Raw genomic sequence first — 27,376 nt, forward strand, 5'->3', positions numbered from 1 at the left:
ACGACACACAGATCAAGAGTCGATCAATGCTGCTGTCATTTCAAATGCCTCGACAAGGCACGGCTGGCTGCCTGGCTGCCTGGTTGGTTGTCTGGCTGCCTGGCAATAGCGCCATGATGCCATTTGAGTGCACTCAACTTTTGCATACAATACTTGATACTTGAGGCTTTCAACGATGACAACAACGAAGAGAGAGAGAAAAAAAATCACGACAATGGAAACAAGAGGAAGATGATACACTGGGTTATTTTTAGGGGGCTCTAAGTGTACAAAAGGCTGCAATTTCACAGAACTCCAGCCAGGACAGAAAGCTCACATTAAATGCAGCAGGCATACTGAAGTAAAGCAATTTCAGTTTCTACTTCATTCATTTTTTTTCTCTCCAAACTCCAGATGCATTCCAGTGGCCTCTGAGCCAATGCCACAGAGCAGAGTACACAGGCTCATGTCTCCTACCTGGAGTGAGATAGATGACCGTGTGTGTGTGTGTGTGTGTGTGTGTGTGTGTGTGTGTGTGTGTGTGTGTGTGTGTGTGTGTGTGTGTGTGTGTGTGTGTGTGTGTGTGTGTGTGTGTGTGCGTATATGTGTGTGTGGCGGTGGTTATGGGGAGCGTTATTTGAAACGGCCCGTCAGAAAGGGCAAAAGGATTTCCAGGAATGCATTCACATCCAGCGTCCATAATCCCTAGATGGGGGGGGGGAGGGGGGTCACGGGGAGGCCACCTGCTATGGGGAAGTGGAGCTAAAGCTCAATGTGGAAACACAATGGAAATGGGGGTGGGTTGTGGGGGGGACCAGGGGGGTTGCACATACTGGGGCTACCAGTCTCGCTACCGCTAAAGCAGAGAGAGTAGAGAGAGAGAGGTTCCATTGGACCATTGTTTCCGGGTTCTATTATTGGGGGGGAATCCCCCTTTAGGCACACCTAGGCAGACCTGAGGACTGTTCTATTCAATGCTAGGAGCATTATGACACGCCTCTTTAGGCAGACCGGAACCTGGTCATGTTAGGTGCCCATAGAAACCTATTATGTTGGCATATCTCTATACTTAAAGAATCTCTGGATAAAGTGAGAGACGGTAAGCGCTACTATGGGAAAGATGCTCCTGGTGTAGCCATGGACCAGGAGGTGGCCATAGTTTACATCAGTTTGGTAAAAAAGGGGGTTGAGGGGGGGATGTCGGGCATTAAGCCACAAATTCTGACTGCTCTTGCACCTACAATATGGGAATCTTCGTGCTTACGCAAAAAAGTCAATAAAAAGCATCTTCAAAAAGCGATCTTTATAGAGTTTGTTTTCCCTCTTACGAGTGGACATCAGTCCGAGGGCACTGATTCACTGACATTGACCCGATTGTTCTGGGCCTCCTGTTCTGATCACTGGGCTATTACTTTTCCAACTGCATTCACACAGCAGGATGAGAATCCCATTAGAATCCCCATTCAGGCTCCTGCTAGCTAGCTCAGTCAGTCACTCACGTTCACAAAAAAAATGAGAGCCAGAGAGCCAGGGAGAGAGTGAGAGAGACAGAGAGTGAGAGTGAGAGAGAGTGAGAGAGACAGAGAGTGAGAGTGAGAGTGAGAGTGAGAGTGAGAGTGAGAGTGAGAGTGAGAGTGAGAGAGTGAGAGAGAACTAAAGACAGATAGACAGACAGACAGAGACAGACAGACAGACAGAGAATGAGAGACAGAGACAGACTGTGTGTGGGTGTGCGCCACAGTGTGTGCGTGTCCCACAGTTCCCCCGAGGTTTGAGATCACCCGGTGAGTCACAGCACATGGGCCTGGTTAATACGAACCCAGGCCAGCGCTACGGGCAGGTAATTACTTTAACAGTGGGCCAGACGAGCGGGTGGGGGGGGGATTGGTGGGCTGTTGGTTGCGCAGAGCTGTACAGGTTACACACCAACACCGGGAAGTCAAAAGTCGCACCCAGGTGGCGGGAGTGCCGCCAGCCCGACGCGCCTTTTTTCACTCCCTTTTGCCCTTTTCTCTTTTTTTTTGCTTATGAAAGTATGAAGTTGGGCCAAGTCGCCTGGTAGGGGGGGTGCAAAGCCCTACAAAGAGGCCAGGTCACGTGTCATGGACCCCGCGTCTCCCAGGCAGCCCTACAAAGAGGCCAGGTGTCATGGACCCCGGGTCTCCCCGGCAGCCCTGCGGGTCTCATTTCCAGAGCTGAACCAAGAGCCTTTGCCACAAAAATAAAAGAAACAGAGGCAAAAAAAAGTAATGAGGGAGGAAGAAAGGACCAGTTCTGGTTTAGCTTTTCTCTTCTGCCTTGCAAAGTGGGCCAGTGTAGTGTGAGCAAATTATAAAGGTGACATTAAGAGAGAGTGTGTTTGTGTGGTTTATTGGGAACGTAACGGAGTCAGTTAGGTTATCACTTGATGCTCTTGGGGAAATATTTCTGTAATGGTGATAGTATTTCTGTGATTGTGATAGTATCCATTTCAAAAGGAGCAATGCTAAAAAGAGCAACAATGCTGGGGAATATCATCAGAACTATAAATATCTGTGTACTATTCACGCATACAGCCAGGTGTAATGTGTAAAGGTAGAGGTACAGGAAAAGGAACAAAAAAAACAGGAAAAGAAACAAAAAGAAAAAGGTAAGATATATGCAAACGCAGATACATAGAGCCAGACGAACAGGATGGCGGTGGGTGGTGTGGAAATGTCCAGACAGGTAAAGGGATCCATCCACCAGTCGTCCTCCTCATCAGCCTCGGCGAGGCGCAACCCAATCTCCACCCATCTCCAGCATTCCCACGCAAGTGGACAGTGGCCAAGGACACAGACAGCCAGTCAGCCAGCCAGCCAGTCAGCCAGCCAGCAAACAGCAGCCCACCACGCAAGCCAAGCATGCGGCAGGCAGACAGACAGACGTGTCTACTGACGCCATTGAAACTACCTAGACTTCAAAACAAAAACAAGTGGGGGAAAAAAACAAGGAAACAAAGGGTGGGGGCATCCGCAAAAGGTTTGGGAGGTGAGGCGTTGCGTGCCAGGGCTGTAACAACACACACCAGGAGAAACATCAGGAGTAGAAGGTACCATGACCTCGAACATTGTAGAACATTCTGAACTTCCTAAACATGGACAGAATGGGGACACGGCATGCTGGTGACCCTGGGAGAGCTCCACAGAGATGCAAGGTGGACCTACCAGTGAAAACGTAAAAATTGATTCACGCTATTCCATAGTTGATATAACAATGAATAGTCAGACCCTACTCTATGTAAATGAACCAATGCAAGTGTAATTCTGCCATGTACAAATGTAGTGCATGTCTGCAAAATATGAAACGCAAGCACTTCATCAATTACCATTTGTTGTGTACCGGTATTTGGCAGACCTTGGGGAAATTGCTTCATCAGAACATGACTTTCCACTCTGGTGAATTTACCTTTATGTTTAATGTCAACTATACAGACATAGTGCTCCATCTATGCCTTCAAGGATGCAATTTTTTGCATAGTAGAGTGTGATTTATGGCACTCAGATTTGTGAGAGGTAGGCAGGGAGGGAGGCGAGAGAGAGAGAGTGAGAGAGATGGAGTAGGAGAGATAGAAAGACAACAGTGACGTCTGTGTGGCAACAGTTTGCTGTGATAACGGCACACAGACTACGGTCCTTATCGCAGCACAGGTGGAATGGATGTGGCGAGACGTCGTGGTGAAGTAAGTAAGAGATGGTGTCTGTGGAGTCTCCGCACCCCCAGGGCACCTATCATCCCATCAGCCCGCCAGCGCCAGAGATGACATCGTAACGCAATGGCAAAGTTGCACAATTCACGTGTCAGTGTCAGCACCCAACGGCAGACGCATGGTGTGTGTGGCCGTGCCAAGATAGATAACAGGTAGTCGATGGTGCATCTTTTAGCCCCTTAGTTGTCTACCATAACACTGAACAAAAACCCTTAGCATGGGGCCATGGTAATCCGTGATAGCAATCTCGAAGAGAAAAAAAATCAAGCCAGCAGTCTCTATCTGTTCAGCCTCTATCTGTTCATCTGCTATAGTCAGCGGGAAAAAAAAATGATGACGTGCTGAAGACCAACATGCAGACTTCATGCTCCACCGCCAAGGTTAACAGGGCCACGCCACACTGTGAAACGGGAGAAGGAGAGCGTCAGCAGTCAGCGTCTCGATGGAGACACCATTTTCTGTCATATCCATCCCCCGTTATTACTGTATTGCTATTCACAGAGCCACCGGCACAGATATTCTGCGGTGTTCCCTGATGGCATCTTCAAGAGCTGCTTGGGCACTTGGTAGATGTGAAATGATAGCCCTTCACTTCCTGAAGTACTCTAAACCGCTAGGCTTGATGATGGTCTGATAAGAGCAATTTTCTGCTGGGGCTTTTTACATTTTCTGTTCGCAGTTTTGAGTAAAGCGCTCGCTTGGTGAGACTCTCTCGCTACCAGACACCGATGTATTCATATCCATCATATTCAGATAAAGCTATCTATCTCCGTGCATTTCTTCTCCAAAAGTACTCGGTTAAGCTGGGCTTGTGATCGCTTAAAAGCATTGCGCTTACAGCCTAGCGCTGCATATGCGGCATAATCTTGCCCATCTCTTGGAATTAGGAATACTAGCTCATGGCTGAAACTTCCATTTCTAAAGAGGTGAGTTCCAGCACACAAATCCCCCCCACCACAGGTCATTAACAAATAAGCAATGTGACTAGGCCATTTCAGAAAATGGTAGAGCTATTTGAATGGCCTAGAGTAAATTGCAAAAGAAAAAGCTCTGAGCGTAAGCTAGAGAGCATGGAGCTAAAAAAAATAACCCAAAAAAGCATTGCTTTTATCGTGACAATATTTGACTTGCAGAGATGTCTTTTAAATCTGATCTGACATCCACATACGGTGAAAAAATATAGTAGTAAACAAATAAACAACAACAAACCAAAAAAAGAGCTACAAATAAATAAATAATACAACAGCCATGACATGACGTGAGACTCCCTGGGGATTAAGTCCTCCTGGGAGTGCAAGATCGGCTGAGAGAGGACCGATATGTTATTAATATCCCACCATCCATCCAGGCCATGAGTCATCCATCTCTATACCATTTCAGCAGCCAGTCAGTGGGTGGATGCAGCTAAACAGCACAACAGCAAACAGGCAGGGAGAGATGGAGAGGGAGAGATGGAGAGGGAGAGAGTAGCACCACCCCGGGCCGATTAACATCAGCAGTAATCCCTTTTAGTCGAGTAGCTCCTGAGTGGCAGGCCCAGCGCATGGCGTTACAGCTGCAGCAGAGACGGATTATGGGGAAAAAAAAAAAATACATCGAGAGATACATAAAATGCTGACTTAGCCTGTGGCCTTAGCTCCGATTTAATTCCGCTTGTAGCCTTCACAACATATTCCATTGTGTATAGTGATGGATAATTGCAAAAGGCCTCGTCATAACAAGGGAACAAGTTAGTGCAGAGCTTTTGGGAGACAAGGCAGGGCTGTGGTGGTGGTGATGGATGAATCCTGAATTCCTGCATCCTGGTTGTGCACAGGGCGAAGGGCTGTGCTTGGCAAGGCCACAACACACGTTTTCACGCCTCTGGGATATGTCCACTCTCAACTTTCTGCCCCCCTTCCAGTGTCGGACGGAAATGAATAAAAAAGATCTTAAAAAAAAAAAAAAACACAGCCTATGCCGGGCTGCCAAGGTCCACACATGCATCATCCTGTCAAGTTGTGCCGTGTAGACGCTCGGCAGAAATAAAGCGGGACAATACTTGGGATGCCCTCCTCGACCCGTCCCCATGGCAAAGCTGTGCCCCTTAACCACTCACGTTTCCCTCTGTGAGGAGAAGGCCTCGGGATAATATCCACCTGCAGTCCTGAGGCGTTTCATCAGCGGTTTCTCGGAAAGTAAAAGGCCTTGAAGCACCAGGGCTGAATAATGAGGGCGAACTCTGGGGCAAAGTCATGGGAGGCTGAAGATTGACAAGTCTTGCATAGCAGAAACAGGAGCAGCTGCTAAAACCGTGAGCGATATTGGGAATGAATGCTGAATACCATCGAGAGTGCTTGTCTCATCTGAATCTAAATGAATGAGTGACTATGACGCAGCCCAGGAGAGGGAAAATTAGAACACCAGGTTCACATCTCCATCTGTTCGCTTACCTGTAGCGCACTCTAATCTACAATTCAACATTTCTAAAGAAAGTATGGTGGTTGGTTAGGACAATCCACAAAAACACTTCTAATGAAGAACAAAGCAAAAGTAAAAACATGAATGCACGGTTATCACATACCTGAAACATCTCCTTGTGCCTAGTAAACAAGGAATCAATCCATTTGTGGCTCAGCTATTGTGGAAAAGACAAAATCAGCCATATGTCCCGGCTTTCACTTGGGAAAACATAGGATCAGGCTTTGTGAGAGGGGGCTCAAGACAGCTGTTAGTAATGAATTGAGGATCCTCACATGAGAGGAATACCAAAACAAAAACCAAAGGCTTCGTGGTGCCCCTTGAAACTCTTGATGTCTAGTTTTAGCCCTGTGTGTGTGTGTGCGTGTGCGTGTGCGTGTGCGTGTGTGTATCGTGTTTCTGGCCCGCCTCTGTGAGATTTACTACTTCCACGGCTGATGAATGACTGGCACTTTGAGCCGGGCTCTTAAGACTCACCCTGCCGCCTCCCTATCGTCCACCACCCCCAACCCCCCCACTCCACTCCAATCCACCTACTTGCCCCCTCCACCCCATCCCGTCCCACACTGCACCATCCCACAATCCACCTCCCTAGCCTCCCAATAAATCTCCACTGTGAAAAATGAGACGGCAATCAATGGGGATGTGAGCACGAGCCGCGTCGAGGCTTTCGGGAAACACAAGGGACTCTTGGGTCCTTCGCATTCCTTGGCCTTTCAGCGCCTGAGTGGACCTCCTTAAGCTGAAGGGTTGTTCTATTAAAATCAACAAAAGCAGGAAAACACATGGGTAGAAGGGAGGGGGGCTTGATTTAAATGCTGAAACCAAAATAAAGGAGAAAGGAAGACTTTGAGGAAATGAAGCAAAATCCAAAATGCTGAGGAGGAGCTGCCGCTCTCTGGCTCCCTCATCTACCAGAATACCAGCACGAGGTGTTGAGAAGCTCATCACCTCGCCGGAGAGCCCAATTAGATGTTCATTTCTCAGTCCCCAGTAATGGATTAGCACCGTGCTACCCATGCAAAACCGCCGATTTTAATTGTGTCTGCATGGAATTCAAGGGGAAAAAAGAAAGAGGGAAATTGGGTCAATTAAAGGCCCTTCCTCAGTGCCAGTGGAGACACACTTGGCCAGCCTATCACGTTGGTCTCCTGAGCTCGGCAGAGACAATGGCTGGCACAGATTGCCGTCCCCCCATCCAGGTGCCCGGGGTACACTGTTGTAGTGCCACGTGCAAGGCTAGTCGGTAGTGAGCCAATACAAACCGTCTACGCCAGCTACATGCTTGGCCAATCAGCGGTGAGAAATAGATAATCCCATCAACACTCAATAAATAAAATCAGTGCTCGTCAACTGAGGACTTGGTTGCATATAGATTACCCTTACGTGCTGCAACCCAACTACTGTAGATGACAGTACTTCATCACATCGCTTTTCATCAAAATGAAACTGCTGAAAACTGATGCCTCCGTCAAAACAAGCCCAAGACAAATTTCCTACCAAGGCTTGAGTGTGCCCTATCCTGAGGTGCAAACTCAGTTAACTAGGGGAGATGCTCCGACTTATAACTCTTAGCGGTAACAACTTAACACCCCGTGAGGGACATCGAGTTACCTTGCCCGTCAGAAACTGGCAGCTCTCAAGCCAATCAAGTGGAGGAAGGTCAAAGGGCTGCTTCCTCCTTTTGTCTGCGTAGTGCGGACCTGTGAGTATTAATAGCCCAAGATCCGATCCCAGCCAAGCCAACCTGAGTAGCGAAAGCAGCAGCAGCAGCAGCCAGCAATCAGATGGGCAGGATGTCAGCTCTATAAACCCAACTCCACTCCCGTTTATCACAGCCATCAGAGATAGGACGAGCCAAGCTAATTCAACACAATTACCACCACAGGAATGGCAAAATGTGTTTAAGAAAGGAAACGGGTCTAAAGTCATGCCCACATTTCCACACCTGCCTCAACAGCAAAGTGGCAATTTAGTGCGAAAAACACATCCACTATAATTAGCTGTGACAAATCACTGTCTGCTTCTTCCAAAACACATTTCTACAAGCCTGGGATTGCCGTAGTACAGTGTTTCACTTTCATTACGCCATCAATTTAATTAAATTAATGTGATGACTGAGTGTAAATTGCATCAATGTCATCTAAATGAGCACACAGCCACACAGTTTACAAAAAGCAAAAGTAGCTCACTGAGCTTGGGAATGGACGCTTCAGATTCCAGTCATACCCTCCAGATGGAAAGGCTGCAGGCAAACATAATGCACTAGTAGCCCCTTAATGCATGCTGTACCTCCAGTGGCACGCTGTAATAGCCACTGAATAGTTAAGTACCATAGTACTACAATACTATGACATAACACAGGGCCTTTGGTAATGCACTACGACTTGGCCATTGCCATTCTGGTAACAGCAAATTTATATTGCTATTTATACATTTTATGATAGTGCCAAGGTAACAGCAAATTTATATCGCTATTTATACATTTTATGATAGTGCCAAGATGACAGGAAATGAGTGGGAGAGAAATGATATGATCCAGGCCGTACTCGAACACAAGTCTCCATGTTGCCAGATTCATGGTATGGTGCATGGGAAGTGTCCTTTGCCACAGCACCCCCGGAGTGATCCATTTCTCTACACTATTAACTCTGTACATCCCCCAACAACCCACCAAATTCCTTTTGCAGGAGACGCTTAACACCAGGCCCGTTGTTCAATCAGATCACAGCTAGGCATGTTCATGCACGAGGGCATGCCATCAGCCATCGGCTTTACCAACTCTGCTTGCTTAGCACTTTTTGCACTTCATCTTCAAAAGAGGGTTTTGGTGCCAACAGGTTTGTGCGTAGGTAGGTTTTGGGTGGGATAAAGTAAACCCCCCGAATAACGCATGGAACGTGACTCATGAGTGCCTCTTAGTAGCAGGATAAAAAGCAATTGTGAACGAGAAGCCGAATGTGAAATTGCTTAATGCAGTAGACATGTAAGATGATTTTCTCACGTTTCTTATTCTTTCTACTACAACCTTGAAGAGCCGTCAGGTGTCTACGCGGTGGAGAGTGACGTGAGGCTGAATGGAGAGCGAAGGTCAGGGAACAGCTGAAATCCACCTGGTTGAGAAGGCGGTGTGTTAATGACAGCCCTGAGCTCAGCACTTAACTCCGCGAAGGCCTGCTGTTGTGTAGTGGAGTGGAGTGGAGTGTAGTGCGAGGCGAGGCGAGCCCATTGTGAGACCTGAATGTTGAGACGAGCGAGCGAGGCGAGAGACGCTGACCTTTTTGCCTGGCTTGCCCAGGCCTCTTCGGAGCAGCCCATTCTTTCGCCTTCATCAGGCATGTCCAGGCCTGGGATGGAGCCTCATACACACACACGCATACACACACACCTTGACACACAAACACTCGCACACACTCACCTTGACACACACACACACACACACACATACACACACACACACACACACACACACACACACACACACACACACACACACACACACACACACACACACACACCTTGACACACACACACACACACACACACTCACCTTGACACACACACACACACACACACTCACCTTGACACACACACACACACACACACATACACACACACACCTTGACACACAGAAACACACACACACACACACATACACACACACACACACACACACACACACTCACCTTGACACACAGAAACACACACACACACACACACACACATACACACACACATGCACGCACGCACGCACCTTGACACACAAAACCACACACACACACGCACGCACCTTGACACACAAAAAAAAACCACACACACACACACCTTGACACACAAAAACACACACATACACACCTTGAAGTGCACGCACGCACACACACGAACGCGCACACACACACGGTGTGGAAGGGGCTGTGTAAACCTCTCTTTGGTATCCTTCTTAACGTCATGTTCTTGTTGCATCAGTCATAGATTAGTCTGTGCCATCAAGCGTGGGTCTTACCAGGCTAAGCCAACGTTCCCATACCAACTACAGGGGGTTTAAAATAAACAGCTCCAAACATCAACACACAGACACAGACAAGACACGGGGTACATCAGCCGTGAACAGGTTGGGGCAACAAGTCTCTGACACGCTTCTTCTCCAGGTGTTTCTGAAATTTAATTTTTGAAGAAAACAAGAACACATTGTTGTCACTGAGGTCAATTCAAAAGTATGGAGGACAAAGCAAACAGGCTATGAGAGATCCTGAGCTGCCATAATGAGACTGAGACTTTGTCTTGACTGAACTGAGCTGAAGGGCAAACGTTAATGATGAAAGCTAATGCGAACGCCATTGACAAATCACCACACATCACTAGATTCCTTCAAAACACAAGATGGAAATGTGAGCTAATGTAAGATGCATAGACGAAGAAATTGCTTCAGAGAGAAACCTGTTAAATTCCATCATATAAATAATGTTCTGTTGTCAAACAGATAAATTGTTCTACGACCCAACATGCCTCGACAAAATGGCTGCGGCATTCCCCTCATCTGACCTTAAATCAATTACGCTGATGGATACCCCATGAGGGCTGTAAAGTAGACGTTTCATTTGGATGAATCATTCGACAAGAATAAATTAGCCCTGGCTTTCATTAGAGTAGGGCTATTATGTTTTTTCCCCTTTGTTCTTTTCAAAATCCTTCTCAACAGTCCCATGAAAGAAACTACCATGTAATGGAACATCAAATTATACACAAAAGATGAGAAGAAGTGACCTGACCCTGCTGATGATGTGATCTTACCTGAAAATCATTTTTTCTACACTGCTTGTAAACTCATCTACCACTTTTGTCTGGTTCAGTTCCATGTGCAGAAGACACAGGCGTTTATGATGGCACAAAATGCAACATGTGTAAGAGATTGTCTGAGCACAAACCAGATGGATAATTAGGTCAGGACTGATGAATCAAATCTGATCCACATCCAAGACACTGGGTACACTTCACGTTTTCTCAAAAATGAAGGCAGACATTGTTTGCTGATTTCAGCCTAAAAACCCCCAAACCAAACTGTTTCACCAGTCCAAGCATTGGATGGCTGACATTAGGGCTGTCCTAAACGATTATTTTTCTCTCGATTAATCCATCAACTATTTTTTTCGAATAGTCGATTAGTCAAACGATTAATTTTTCAAGTACTCTAGCACTTTAATCTTCAAGGAAATTGGGGAAAAAAGAAAGAAACCGTTAAAATTGGTTCCCTAAGCTCACAATGAGCTTTAAATCATGATAGTAGCTTATTTACTCCGAGATACAACGTCCAATTCATACGTGCTGGGCAATTTTACTTCAATAAAGTAATAAAGCATTAGTAAAGTAAGTAAAAAAGCATTGAATTAAATGAAACGATTAATCGACTATGAAAATTCTTTCCGACTAATTTTCATAGTCGATTAGTCACGATTAGTCGATTAATCGTCCCAGCCCTAGCTGACATACAGGTGGTTAGATTTTGTCCCAGGATTTCAATATGATGTGATATTGTTTACACAACTCGCCGTTGTGCAAATCATTTATAAAATAACATGAAACTCAAAACCGTGAGAGGGATTTGTGACACTAGGTTATTTCATTGAATTCCTCGCCTACTCGTACGCCCTTTCTGTCTGCTTCAAGACTGGGGCACAGGAAGATGATGCTGCCACCACACCGCAAGGCAGCATGCGCGCCGGGGGAAAGTCCAGATCTTGTGAGAGCAGGAGATTATATTTTTTTATTAGGAAACATCTGCTTGGCCTGTAATTAACCTAAATGCAGACAAGCGGAATTGGCGGAGGGAAAAAGGACGGCGGGCCGGGCCAATGTACATACACACACACAAACACATTCCCAAATGAGATCGGAGATCTATCTGTGTGTGTGTGTGTGTGTGTGTGTGCGTGTGTTCGAATCCCGGGACCTCTTCCCTACAAAAAATTATGCGGCAGCACTAAAGTGCCACTGGGGCAGATCATTGTGCATTGACATGCACAGCAACATGCTGCTTGGCTTAGCACTACCACCTTCGCTCTAATGATCTACAGGAACGCCAGAGAGGCTGTGGGCACCAGGGCTTGTTGGCTGCACACAATAAGCCGAACGAGGGCCAGCTTGAAGGGCTTGAGATCTGTGCTCCGCATGTGTGCCGAGATCCAGGGAAGATGACAAGAGGGGGACAAACGGGTCAGCTGTTCCGGGCCCAGGGAGAGAGAGGGGGCCCAGTGGTGGTCTATCTTTACCAATGTATGCATTTGGTGGGGCGGTCCCTTTCAAATGATTTTGCCCTGGGTCTAGCCAAAGCTGTCACCGGGACCTGCCGAGAAGAACCACCGCAGATACAAAACAACAACAACAAAGAAGTAGCACCCCTCAAGTTGGTGGCCATATTGGTGTCGACACCTCCAGATTCCACTTCCCTCCTTGGGCCCAAAACCCGACAAGCCCCGTTGGTCTCTCTCTGCTCTGGTGCTCTCCGCCAAGAAGAAAGGAGAGGCAATCGGCAGGAGCCAGCAGGGATCAAATGCCAGGCCTAAAACCGAGAGCTCACAGCATGTTACTAATTAAGAGTCGCTGCCAGAGGAGAGGAGTGGGAGAAAGAGAGAGTGACGGAGAGAGGTGGAGAGAGAGAGAGAGAGAGAGAGAGAGAGAGAGAGAGAGAGAGAGAGAGAGAGAGAGAGAGAGAGAGAGAGAGAGAGAGAGAGACAGATACGCAGGGGCTGTAGTGTACAGCATGAAGGGAAGTTGACGTGAGCTTGCTCGATATATTTATAGCGTGGATTTAATCCTAGGCACTGGCTAAGCCTTAGTGAGAGGAGAGCCAGGCAGCACTCTCTCTTCATCCCCCACTGTTCAGAACAAGGCAATAGTGGGGTAGCAGCCAGAATAGACAGGGAAGTAAAGGCATGTCAAGCTGCGCACGCACGCACGCACGCACGCACGCACGCACGCACGCACGCACGCTTTTACTATATACAACATGGCTGAAAAATCAGGAGATAAAATGAAAACCGAACGCAGCAAAAGTTGCAGAGAGCTGCTGCTCACTTCATCTTTGTTGTGTCGGTTGCAAAATATTACTTTGCCGGAGGCCAGCAATAGCTCGTCATATGCTCCTGTAGGTGTTCTCCATCAGTAACCTCATGCAGGCCTGCCTGCTCGCCAATATTTCTTGTTTTTAACTCCAGTATTGATCTGTGAATCCCCGTTTGTGTTTACTGCAGAACTTGCACTTGGCAGCTGTTTTCTTTTGGCTATGTAAAAGAACACAATTCAACTGTGGGGTATTTTGTTTACTTGCGAGTGTCTGAATACTTGAAATAGCCTTTTCTCAGTTTCGGGACTGATATGGAAGCTGGAAAATGTGCTGCTTTTAGTAACAGTGCTTCAGTCCGTTATTCTTTGCCATTGTATCAGGGCACAATGCCAAGTCTATTCCTATGCAGAGCGTAGGAATGCGATACATTTACTGAAAATTAGGGCTGTAACGATACACTCAACTCATGATTCGGTTCGTATCGCGATTTTTGACCTATGGTTCGATACACCCCACGATTTCTGAAATGTATCTCCATTGAAGTTTGGAAACACTATCACTAATGGGTAATAAAACTTTGAAAGGGCGTATCACGATACTGCCTCCTTGTATCACGATACAGTATCATGACTCTGTGTATCACGATTTCTCGGTTCGATACAATATCGTTACAGCCCTACTGAAAATGGACAAAAAACAGTTTGTTAAATGAATTAACCTTATTCATTCAATACAATACATTTAACCCATTGATGTTGGATGCTGCGTAGCGCAACATTGACCCTATCGTCGGGTGCTGCATGACACAAACACACTGTTGGCATGTTAGAGCTGAATGAGCTTGTTCTGATATAAGATGAGAGTGACGGGTCTAGTCTTTTTTAAACACAATTAATATCATGTTTTAAATGTGCTTCAGAAGCTGAGATACTGATTTAATTTTTGTAGGCCGCGCCTGACAGTGCTTTTTCCCAAAAAATCCAAAATCAATGCGTTTTCAAAAAGATCCATACACATGTAAAAAAAACCTCTTAGGAATCAAAGGGTTAACCAAGTCTACATTTACGATGGGTGATCGACAAAATTATTACAAGGAACTATACCACTGCCAACAACGCCACACGTAAGCAAAGTAGCCACTTCTTTCCTTCCAGGAGTCAGGAGTTTGAAACCGTACCAAGTGCTAAACCAGCAACCGGTCTGCCATCCTCATAGCTCGGACAGGCATGTCCGCTTCACGAGCTTCCCAGAGATGCCGTGTTGTGCATGCTAACTACCACACCCCCCACACTGCCTTTCCCTACTGCCAAGCCAAACCTGCACAGTATACCATGCTTGGCTACCTCCATCCTCCTCCCAGTCAGACTCAGAGGAAAGTGAGCCTATTATGCTTAATGCAGACTTCATGATGAAGATCCAACCTGGCAGGCTGACACAACACTTACATATGATAAAGCGGCGCTCTCCACTTTCGAATTCCTCGTTTGGGTCTCAACGGCTGCGCTGCACACACAGCGCTGACCCCTGCAGAACTGATACGCTTGGACACAAACCAGCTGGCAGCAATCAGCCCCAGATAGCATCCAGGTAAACATCAGCTTGGTTTTCAGAGTAAATTCCCCCCCCCCATCTGGCGAATCTGTCTCGATTGGCAGCACTCGGCGCCATCCACATCAATGTCTAGGAATTCATTTCGACTGGGCACATGTACAACGAAAAGGCTATACTAGTGCCTACCCTACCCACCACAGAGGCTGGTGTACCCTCTAGTGTATGTACGCTCCTCTCACCGCAGCCCCTAAATATAAACACCACATCAGAGGGCCACGTCTCGGCGCCCCACGAAGACGAATAGGGGGAGAGCATTGGGGGCCGACAGATTTATTGGGAATTACAACGCTGTTTATTGGGCGAACTCTTCCGACTCTGCATCGCATCCTCGCTCTCTGCCTCAGAGGAAGAGAGAGAGAGAGGGCAGCCAAGCTGGTGCTTTCCCACCCTTTCCCCAACTGCGCCCCACCATCTGGTTTCCAGATTCGCGCTTCTCAATTTCCCATGTACTTCCGACGATGGCAGAGCTACAACTAACACATAAACCCACAACATCCGCAAAGGGGCTCCGGTGCGTTCACCCACTGGCCAAAACAAAAATGATCCAGTGCGGCTCTTGTGACGTTCATTGCCAACTGAAATGGTAGGGCAAGCGCATCTCTGGCCAACTGTACATTAGGCCTTTACTCAAGTTGGCTGGCTGACGTGGCCACACCTGCTCTCATACAACCTAATACATCTGCTGCACATCACTTTCGCTCTCTCGCTGAGGACAACATAACTTAGCAAAACCTACGTTTTGAATTGTTTACTCTTTAAATGCAGAACAACTAACCAATTTCCTCAGGTAAATCCGCACATATAGCTAGCGGTGGGTGTTAAAACATTTGGTGTACTTGAGTAAGGTAGGCTACCTCACATCCAAACGCGGTTACATTTTTACGCGACTCCAAACGGAGCTTCATCCCAGTATGTAAATAGCTAATTAGCCCCAGCATAATGACGATAAGAAAGCCCATTGCCAGTCTCCATGGGAGGCTGGGGCGGTATCCCTGTGGTTACCTCATTAATGAGGAGATGAGCAGAGAGAGCGCAGCGATAACATCACAAATTCACTTGGTGCTCTGGGACGAGGCTCTTCTTTAGTGATAGCAGAGAGAAAAACATTTTTTTCCCCATTTCCCTTTCCCTCTCCCAAACCCAATCATTTAATCTCTTTTGTTATTGTATTGGTAGCAAGAGGCCTTATTCAAAAGACTGGGTTTTCCTCAGAGTGCCATTTAGCTGGAAGTCACACAGACGTCGAATGAATTGTAAAGCTGCTTCACTTGCTCAAGATCAAGTGTGACCACAAAAGTGCCTCTAGCCATCGAGTCCACTGCGAGTCCAACTCAAAGGCTCAGCAGTGTTGAGTTTTCTGGGAGCAAGCGTGGATGTGCCGAAAGCTAAATAAGACGGGAGCGTTCTCTGAAGCGCAGAGACGCTGAGGGGCCCCGGCGAGGGAATTTCCAAGCGCACAAAACTCTCCGGCATGGGCTCAGGCTTGAACAAGAAACCCAAATCGACCCGTGCCATTGATTGACAGCTTCAGACAAACAATGCAACAGAGGTGGGGAGAAACCCTTGGATTTTTTTTTTGCTCTTTATCACGGTAAGATAGTGAAGACAGTCAGGAAAGTATTCAGAGAGATGGGCAAGGGTAGGAAAAGGGACCCAGAACGAATTCCTGGGTCTCCATGGGGAATATGACTCGTACATGGTCTAGTGTATCATCATGCGGCACCAAAAGCAGCTCGCTACCCAGAGATTTTCAAAACACCTGACACAAACAACTAAATACCCGCCTCTCTCTATGAATGATGCCCATGGCCCAAGGAATTGGTCACTGGACTCATGTAGAAACAACTGGTTTCCCAAGACTGGTGTCTTAATCTTTTGTGTCTTTGCTCTTCACCGTGGCTATGCTTTGCTGATTTGTCTGCATGTCTGTCTTATGTTGTCTGTTTAGCTTATTGCTGCTTTCTTGGCCAGGGCTCACTTGAAAAAGAGGCCTCAATATGAATGTCTGTGTGCAGCACAGATCTTATAATGAGGCATTCGTATAGTGTGCACTGAACTGACACAACCTCAGGAATTTGAATGAGAAAAAAGTCTGGTGATCAGATTGAAGAGGAGCGTCGCAGGAAACACATCATGGAACAGTGTCGAGTCACGTTCTCAGGATTAACAACTTTTTGGACCTAAAAAGACAAATGTTGAAATGCTTAGCTGGGAATTTGCCCAAGCACATTGACAAAGTAAGTGTTCGACAAGCGATTACCGCTGGTGAAGTTTCCACTAAGTGTGTGCCCTGGGAGAATGGTTGAAACTGAGACGTCATTACAGCTTTACAGGCCCCTAAACATGCCATTGACTGCCTCCTCATCCGAAACACCAGCAGGCACGCAAGATGCTTTGCCCGTTTGCTCAATGCGGAGAGTTTGTTGGCTTTAGAGCGGCTGGTGTTTGCAGAGCATGAATGTGCACATCACAACTTCCTTGTTGGTAGTGACCGGGCAAAGTGGGATTTTGACACACAATGGGTCGCAGAGAGGTGGGGGGAAAACAATTATTTCCACCTAGTTTAACCACAGACTGCACTGTCTGGCCCATGCCACGCCAGATGTAGCCTGTCACTAAACTGTGATATACAATGAAGCAAGTTTCAAATCAAGATTCTTTTTTGGAATTGGAGGGTAGGTTGCACATGGTGAAATTGCCCATGTGTACACCAAGTCAAAGGGAAATCCGTTAACTCTATGAGCAGGGTTCAAAAAACCTCAGTACTGTACTAGGGATTGGGGGGCAGTTAATGTGATTAGTGGTTAATAGGTCAAACTCAAGTGCAAATCCAGCTCGTTACATAATGCAACAGCCAATGACTTCCACAGCGACTGAACACAACTTTCACGGCTCTTAACCACATGAAGCAGCACAGTGCCTGAACCAACTCCAGAAGAACACGATTTTGTGCACAAGGCGCACAAAAAAAAGCCATGACTTTGACCAGCATGTTTGTAGGGTACAAATAATTGGCATATTCCGGGCGCGCTGTGCAATTGAAATAGAATTACTAATGCATCTTCGGTTCATTTGATACTGGTTACATGACCCAGTTACAGTCTCTGTAGCGGCATGCCACTGCTACAGAGTGGCATCCGCCCGGAAGACAGCCCAACCCACCATGCCATCCAATAGGCCACATGCTCCTCATATCAGAAACCGTTTTCATGTTCTGATCCAATAACTTAACTCTTGTTCCGTGGTGTACCAGTGTTGGAACGGGCTGACTCTAAATAGATTAGCTTGAGTGCATTTTTTCAGTCTCACAGCAGAATAAACTTACATTTAGTATAATTCCATACATCTACACTAAGATCAAGCAATTTAACTAGATTTTTTTGCCCATTAGCCAAAAGAAAGACGTACAATTAGGGACTTAATGAAGTTGCTAACATTGGTAGAATTTAGAATTAGGTTAGGTTGTATTCAGTATTAAGACGCATTCAAATTTGACAGTCAGTCACATGACCCCCTTGACGATCTTTAAAGGTGTACTGTGTGATATTTCAGTAGTTTATTTCCAGAATTCATGCTGCCCATTCACAAATGTTGCCTTTTTTACTAATACTACATCATCATTAAATTCTGAGTATTCATTATGACTGGGAAAATTGCACTTTTCAGATATGAAAAGGGGTATCTTCTCCATTGTCCGCCATTTTGAATTTCCAGAAAAAGACATTTTTAGCAGCAAAACCTACTGTACTTTTGTCATGCTACTACTTAATATTAGTTTATTACTAGGTATTCATGATAAGATCGCATTTGGCTATAGGCAGCACAGTTTCAATGAACAGCATAGTTGCTACTCTGTCCACCATCCTTCACAGTGCACCTTCAACCTTCAGTGTTAAATTGAAAACTATGCTAACCTGTTCGATTCTACATCAACAGTCTAGACATATGAAAACCTGGCATATCAACGATAACGAGTTGAGGCAGATGCTAAATGAGACCAACACAAAACAGCACACACTTGGGTTGTACTCAAAAATCACTGCACACCTGTGTCTCTCACCTGATTCCTGTTAATCACCGTCATTATATAGAAAAAATCACCTACCAATACAAAACGCCATACCCTTGGGTTGTCCTCAATCCAGTTTATTTTCATAAGGTAAGCTTTGCTGCATTCCATCTGACTGCTCAACTAACTTATTGATTGATGGAGACATTTCCCCTCAATAAACATGTAGGATTACAAACGCAGAGACATGGACGAGGAGCCAGCCTGGTGGGGACCCATGAATTTGTCATGAACCGAGCTTTTAAAAAAGAAAATCAACAAGGAAATACAACAGAGGAGAAATAAAACATAATGAAAAACTATGGCTGATCATTAATTCATTTTTGTACTTTACTGCATACAGGAAGATTATGTTCATCAACCTCCCAAAGGAAAACCAAGCAGAGAGAGAGGGAGAGCTAGGAGCTAGTCGTTGGTCTCCAAGGGTACCCAGTCAACACATGGTGGGGGGGGTCAGACTATTCTCTCAACATGGTGAGCTACAAGGCTCTGTGTCAATCATTCTCCAGCCCTCACCAATCAAACCCTAATACACTTTGTCAGCTCTGGGTAGAAACACCCACTGACAAAAATGCAATTACCCCCTGTCAGCAAGAGCATAAACAAGGCGTCAAAAAGACACTGAAGTGTGAGGTAGGAAATGGTGATGGTGACGGGTGATGGTGATGCTTGTGGAGAGGACTGTTGTAATAGAAAAACCTCTGCTACTAAAAACTCAGACTGGATTGTAAAAAACTCCATCTTGAAGACCTACTTCTTTGGGAAGCTACTGGTATATCATGCACACACTGCAAATTACACTTTGTTTCTATCTTACTGCAAACTCCAGAAGTGTCACTTAAGCAACATTGAAACCTTTGCATCCTCAACCTGGGTTAGCATTCCTTTTGCATCCAGTAACTGCAAAAAAAGCATTGTGCAAATGTGTGGTCTTCTCTGCTCATAAGACACATAATTATAATCTGATGTAGTCATCCCATCAGTGGTGGCCTAATGGAAACCTTTTGGTTGCTTGTGATCTGCCCACAATGCCTTGCGGCAAGTGGTCAGTCCTCCACAGTCCCGCCTTTGTTCTGAAGTCAAAAAATCCAAAATACTAGTCTAGGAACCCAAGTTTACACGCCACAGTGCCTCTGTCTACTGCCCCAGCAGCAAAACATCCGCAAACACTGGACCACATCTCCACATCTCTCTCTCTCCCTCTCTTTCTTTCTTTCTTTTGACAGACAAAGGTCAAAAGGTCAAGCCTGTCCACTGCAAAAGTTCACACAGGATACAGAGTGCATGGAGGGATGGGGACCACTGCTGCTGCTGCTGCTGCTGCTGGGGTCTGGGAAATTGCTGTTCAAACAGGGGGAAGGCCACTTTAGGCCCCTCTTTCCCCCCGCTGGCACCAGGACCTTTGTCTGGCCTAATCTCTTGCAGAGCTCCAAAGCGACACACACAGAGAGCGCACCCCCCACTGTCGCCATGGACAACACGCCACGCCACACCACAGCAGCAGCAGCAGCAACCCAGCCTGGCCTGGGGCCGCCAGCCAAACTCACTAGCACAAACGGGAGGCACAAAAAGGACTTTTGGGGGAAGCCTCTCTTTCTTTCAAACATTCTTTCCCTCTTTGACCCGCTTAAAAAAATGAGACAGCTAAGGGAACTTAACTTGCATATGGAGGCATATCTGGGAACTCCGGATTCAACTCCCTACTCACCGTGTAGCCTTATTCCAGCGAAACTGATTTACAAACAGAGTACTTCAGCGAGCTAAATATCACTGGTATGTGGCCTAAAATGTTCTAGCCCTGACGTCACATAAACTTGCATGGTGACATGTCTCCATTTTTCCAAGTTCACAGAGTCCATATTTCTGCTGGCCTTGGCTAATCCAGCTAGCGGGCTTTTATCACCCCATTCTTTTATATCAAGCTCTCATGGGAAAGGCAAATCACCTTCAGGCCACAGAGGTAGACACACAGAAATAGCAGAGATTCTTTAAGTATATAGAGATATGCCAATGTAATAGGTTGCTAATGCTATGGGCACCTAACATGACCAGGTTCCGGTCTGCCTAAAGGGACGTGTCATAATAATACTCCTAGCATTGAATAGAACAGTCCTCAGATCTGCCTAGGTCTGCCTAAAGGGGGATTTCCCCCCTCCCCCTTGCAATAATAGAACCCGGAAACAATGGGCCAATGGAACATCTCTCTCTCTCTACTCTCTCTGGAAATAGACTCACTAGATAACAGTTATGGGCCATATCCCACCCGCATCCCATCACCTGAGCCACAGTGAACTACACAGGGCACGAGAGTAGACATGATGGAGGAGGTGCAGCACCACCTTAACCACCTTAGCAACATGTCCAGAGAATGGTCTGCCGTTTATCACTCGTTAAAATCAGGCAACTTGTTTTGAAAGCATATTTCATAGATTGTAGATCAAAAGCTGCCAGCTGTTCAAGATGCCATCAGAAGACAATCATTTTTTCTCAAAAAGCTGCCCAGTGTGCACACCGTTGGTTGTGTTCTCAAAGGTTGTTTAGGTCGGCGATGCACTGAAATCAAAATTGAAAATACCACCAAGACTGGGACTGTTGTGCCTTTGTAGAACACAGAGCATTCTAAACTGAGCCAACCTCTCAGTTGTGTCTCCAGAAAGAGAGTCAGTGATAATGTGGTGTGTGATGCAATTTCATGCAGATTCCCAGACAGTCCCGCTTGTTTCTATATTCTAAAAATCACATCATGGAAACCTTATAATAGACAGAGGTCTCTCCCTCAGTGCCTTGTGACTGCGTTTGGCCACCACTTCACACACACTGCCCGGGGGGAGGAAAAATCCCTGAGAGACAGGGAGAGTGTGGCTGGAGTACAGGCTTTGCGTAAAAGCTAACATTAGGACAGGTCGTTACACAAATATGACAGACAGCACACAAATAACTTATGAGTCACTTTTTACTGCTGCTCAACATGTGTTGGCACCAGTTTAAAGTGACACATTGGCTGTCTGTCAATGAGTCATCCACCTGTTCTGAACAACAAAGTGGGGAAGCGTTCAGCCTACCTGTCATACTCTGCGTTGTCCTTGTCACAGCGGGCATCCTTGTGCTTCTGCCAGTCCTTGCCATGTTTGCATGTGGTGAGGAGCACCACATCCTCAGAGTTGTGGATGTGGTACAGTGCATTCCTGGCATCTGAACCAATGCCAGTGAGGTACCTTTTGCCCTTGAACACCAGCACATATTTCCTAAAAGGTGGTATGTTGTTGTATTTTAAATACCCCCTATCCCCTCCTGTCCTTGGGTGGTCTTTAGAGAACAGAGGGATGGACACGTCGAAGTTGGGTCTGAAGTTCTCTGTGCTGATGCTCGCCTTGGCAAGCATGGCCTCGCCTATGTCGAAACCCAAATCCTCCGTGTAGTCCGGCCATGTCCCCGAGTACAAGTTAAATATGAGATGGTTCCGGCCGTTATTCCAAGTATGCAAGTTCTGGATCTTAGATTTCAGGTTGTGCACGTACTGGGGAGACAGCTGGTCCCTGTCCAGAGTGTCCAAGTTCAAAACAAACAAGCAAGCTTGCCCTGGGTCCGACGTGTAGAATCTGGATCCTTCAATGGAGGAGAGAATGTTTTGGTAACTTTCCGAGATTTTCTCACCTTTCTGCTGTGGGTAGACGTACACTTTGAAGCCGTTCGTTTTGCAAAGAGAGAAATCAAAACAGGAGTCCATGCGACACCGCTTCCCACGGTAGACCCCGGAATTGAGGTCCCGCTTCTGCCTTGGCGACATGTGATCGTTGTACTCCTCAGTCTCCAACTGGTCCCAAGGAATGAACGGCTGCAGGGGGTCCGAAAAGTGAGGCCAGCGGGGACTTGCACTGCGGTCATCACGCCGGTTCTGGTTTCTCCTGGTCACCGGGAGCTGAACCACCCCAAAGTAAAACAGTAACACGACACATGCGCAGGCAGAGAACAGAATTAAGTACCGTTTTTTGGCTTGCATGGGTCCTTTGATCCGGATCACGGTGTTCACTAATGAATCCAAAGCGCCCTGAAGTTTCTCTCTCACAACCTCCAACTAGTGAGCTCCGCCATCTTCCACCCGCCTGCAAGGATTTTGATCTCGCGTCTTCCACCTTCTTATTCCGTTCCAAAATCCAGCGCATGTGGGCGACTTCTGTGGATCATCTACGCCTTCGCTCCTCGGTTTGTTTACAGATTTATCTAGCTGCGTGCAGTTGGGCTATCTTAATCGGTTGGCAAGTCAAAGACCTGGCTGCCCCTCAAAATGTTTACAGGTAATACGCGTTGAGCAGCGTTCCATTTCACTCACCTCTGAAGTGGCTGGTGTTAAAAAATATCTAACACTACTTTCTATGTCGTGAAGATTCACAGCCCTCGATAGCAGCTAGGCGAAGAAACTCAAACCAATGCCGACAAGACTTCCAAGCAATCCGAACTGAACTAGCTCGTAGAGTTTAGCGTCCGAGGGGTCATGTTGATGTGTAAGCCCAGTGCTGTAAATTCGTTTTCCTCGGATTTCGCAAAACTGGTCAGGTTACACTCTAATAATAATCTAGCCGCACAAATCCCTGCATTTCCAAACATCTTATCATATCCCCTTTATCTAAACAAACGCACCTTTCGCTCCATTCCTATGGCTCAAGTTAGTCTATATTTCTGCTGCCTGCAAACACTCTTACAGACTTGAAAGCGGTCGAAAGCTGTTGCAAGATGCGTCCATTGTTATGCACTGACAAAATGTAGAATTTGAAATGCACAATCTCGACTCTAAAGACTAATTTGGAGAGTGTGTCTGCTTCCTCCGATTGTTTCACTCTGGCATTCCAATCCCAACACGACGGCTACTGAAATGACGTTCTTCCTTGGCGTATAGGACTTTCCCATTGGTCGTCGTCACATCCGTAAAAGGCGGGGCTTCCGCGGCACCCATTCACATTCACCACTGATCACATGTGATTTAAAGCAACAATGCACCAGATGAACTGATGCATATTCTTACACTTGGCTTTTAGCAGCATCAAACCCTTTGTGAGTTTAATAAAGTTCTGAATTATTGGGGGCATAGTATCAAATTCATCTAAAGTTACTCTAATTTACCATTACACAAAGCATTCTCATAATTATGACCTTGACTGAATCGTTAAGTTTTCAAGGCTCAGCGAATTAGAAATTAAACTTAATTCATCTAAATTAGTCATACTCTCAAAGGCCTCATAAGGGTTGTCTGTTGATTCATGTAAAGGCTTGCAGAAAAATAAATTTGGCCTACTAGGCCTGCATTACAATGTGATATTGATTCATGTAAAAATGTTCAGATCAATTCAAGCAAACAGACTGGCAGGGTGTAAATGACTGACCTCCATGCATTGCTTGGAGCATGTTAATAGAGCTCAAGGATCAAGGATGTAGAAAATATAGGCTACGCAAAGGGTTGACTTAAGAACCGTTTTTACAGCTGTCGGTCTGAGAAGGGCTACAAGCGGCTGAGCCAGGAGGGATTGGAGCCAGAGACGACAAGGAGGTGGAATTTAAAGCCATGTTCTTGAAGAGCTGTTGGGCCATGTTACCCAGCCATACAGCAGCTTCCACAGCCCACCGATCAAAGCCAAGGCCTCTCTTCCTCAACTTTCGGTCCAACATTCCTTACGGCACCCCCCCTCTCCCCCGACTCCCTTACACCCTTTATTCACTCACCCCTCTTTTTCTTTCTTTCTTTCTTTCTTTCTTTCTTTCTTTCTTTCTTTCTTTCTTTCTTTCTTTCAGTCATGACCATCATGACAGCGTTGCCAGATGATCAAACTGTAAATACTACCTTCATCCTAGTCGTGGGGTATTTAGGCTTTGGCAAGTGCGCTGTCACTCAGATCTGAGAACAATGGTGGCTGTCATCAAGCACACATTAGTGACTGGTGGGAAAACAACCAATGTGAAAGAACAGTGCAGACAATATAGGCTAAGAGAAAATGGACCTATACTGTCGGTATTCCTGTTTTTATGCCAGGCCGGTATCAGAGAGAGTAGAGAGAGAGAGGTTCCATTGGCCCATTGTTTCCGGGTTCTATTATTGCCCCCCTTAGGCAGAGCTAGGCAGACCTGAGGACTGTTCTATTCAATGCTAGGAGCGTTATGACACGCCCCTTTAGGCAGACCGGAACCTGGTCATGTTAGGTGCCCATAGAAACCTATTATGTTGGCATATCTCTATACTTAAAGAATCTCTGCTTCTATCCTTCTGTAACAGATTTCTATGGTTGAAGTATCTTATGAACAGATGGACAGATCTGCACCAAATCTTGTGTGCTGCTAACAAAAAAGGAGGGCCCCGGGGCCACATGTGGCCCGCTGAGCCATTTCATCTGGCCTTCAGAGCCTTGATAACAAAGACAACCTTAAAGTCCAAAGCACTAGCAGAGAGTGGCATGGAGCTCAGTAAACCTGCCTCCCGAAGCCCACAGTATCGGTAGTGCTGAACTATCAGACTGGGCCTTTAGCTCAGCAGTATCGCGCTGTGACTCCCATACCTAAACTGGAACATTGGAGGTATGGGTTCAAGCCCCAAAATGGCGGACTGCGCAGGAACACATTGATCAGATTATGGAGGGCCATACTGTCCAGATGCAGCAGATGCACCAAAATTGACACTTTGGTGATGAGGTCCATCTGTTTTTGTTTGTATCATCATTATAATAGTGTTATTTGGAAGGTCCGTTATGAGTATATATCCATGACATCACCACCATTAGGCCTAATGCTTGGTTACATTTAGAGTGGCAGGAGAGTCCTGAAGGGTTGCTTGTCAAAACAGACCAAAAAAAGTGGGCCAGTGCGTGACAGACTCTACCATTGAGATTCATTCCACTGAAGTGTCTCGGAATGAAGCTGTAATTAAATTTCAAAGGAGCAAACATGTCAATTAAAACTTGCGGGTGCAAAACACTGATTCAGTTAGTGGCAATTACCATGTATAATTAATCATGTTGTTTCAGAGCAATCTTATAGAGACAACGCAGATGCTGTAGAGAAGGTTTTTTCTGAAAGCCTTTGGTAAAGTTGTGTAACCGTGACCACGTGGTCATGTGTTTTTTCACCATGTGATACAAGCTAGATGTTTATTATTATTATTATTATTAAAAATATAATTGCAATTGTGGTTCACTTCCAACATAGGCCTACAGTACATTCTTCCATACTCTAATTGTATTCACCTATCACCAGCTCAGAAATAAAAGGTTTTCGCTACCAAAATGCCTTACTAAAAATGATCAGTGCATGTTTCATTGCATTCGTTTGGGAAAACTATATATCAGAGATTTAGCGGTAAAAGGACAGTTCTCTTTATCTCTTTGTGTCTATGCCACACAGTAATATAGCAGCAGTCAAAAGCCATTTTAATACAGCGCTTGCAGGGTTTTTTTAGAGGAGAGGAAAGCAGAAGCAAATGTCAGATCGGACCTCATTGATAAGTGAGCTGATACTGAGGCCGTTCCAGGAATGTCTTCGAAAGATGTTAACAGCAACGTGAGAAGCTCTGGCGGTGAGACAATATCCTGAATGTGGGCCACATTCCAACAGCCATATCAACACCCCTGACAGCACGTCAGGCATAATTTGACATATGGCAAAGTCGCTGAATACATTGCCTCGAGTTTGATGCTGTGGCGGACAAATGAAGGGCTTATTCTATCCCTTACAGCTCAGTTCAACTTTTTTCAGACAACTTTTTTATAAGTCAGTTAATAACTTCCTTAGCTACAATATGTTTCAGTCAGACGCCTCAGTACAGATGACACTGACATATGATTTTAAAAAATGCACAATGGTACAGGCACAGTCATGACACAATGACATGGCATGACACAACACAATACACTGTACTTAGCCAGCATTTGCACCTTGAGAAGTTTGAAATAAACAAAGCCATAATGCACACCAATAGAGTCTTACTTGAGGAGAGGACTTTGTGTCTGCTGATTGTTGCAGTTATTTGGCCATTCTTTTCCAGACAGAAGAACCTGCCAAGAAACTGAAGTGGTTCTTCACTTATGGACAGGGCCGTTGACAGCTTTTGCAAGGCCCAGGCCAAAGGCATCTGAAAGGGTCCCCCATCCAATACATATAATGAAATGGAAACCCAATTTTGTGCATACTGAATCCCACTTCCATTTCCTTACCCGGTTGATTTTGATTTACCAAGACAATGATAAAACTGCTATGCTGAAACTCAGTGAAATTCATAGGGGCCAGAGGGAGATATTTTCTCTTGCTGACGAAGAGGCACACTGTTTTGTGATTTTCTTTCCTTGCCTGAGTATTTATTTGGATGCAGATTACTCCCTTTTCAGCCTTGTGCTGCATGTGCAGCTTACTGCAGGGAGACTGAGGGGAAAACATCATTTTTGTATTCCAGAAGCTTACCCTTCCCTTGAGGAGAAATGTGTGAAATGTAACT

The 27,376-nt window shown here is 46.0% G+C and overlaps 1 protein-coding gene across 1 annotated transcript in view; it reads right to left on the reverse strand.

Moving 5' to 3' along the window:
* LOC134449189 (exostosin-1a) overlaps positions 1-23,756 on the reverse strand; it is a 74,919-nt gene extending 51,163 nt beyond the window's left edge. Inside the window, exon 1 of the mRNA XM_063199010.1 lies at positions 21,969-23,756. Within this exon, the coding sequence (XP_063055080.1) occupies positions 21,969-22,906 (938 nt within the window). The 5' untranslated portion in view covers positions 22,907-23,756. The remainder of the gene's footprint in view (positions 1-21,968) is intronic.
* Positions 23,757-27,376: the final 3,620 nt, after the last annotated feature.

This window comes from Engraulis encrasicolus, chromosome 5, assembly GCF_034702125.1.
Source record: "Engraulis encrasicolus isolate BLACKSEA-1 chromosome 5, IST_EnEncr_1.0, whole genome shotgun sequence".
Lineage (NCBI taxonomy): Eukaryota > Metazoa > Chordata > Actinopteri > Clupeiformes > Engraulidae > Engraulis > Engraulis encrasicolus.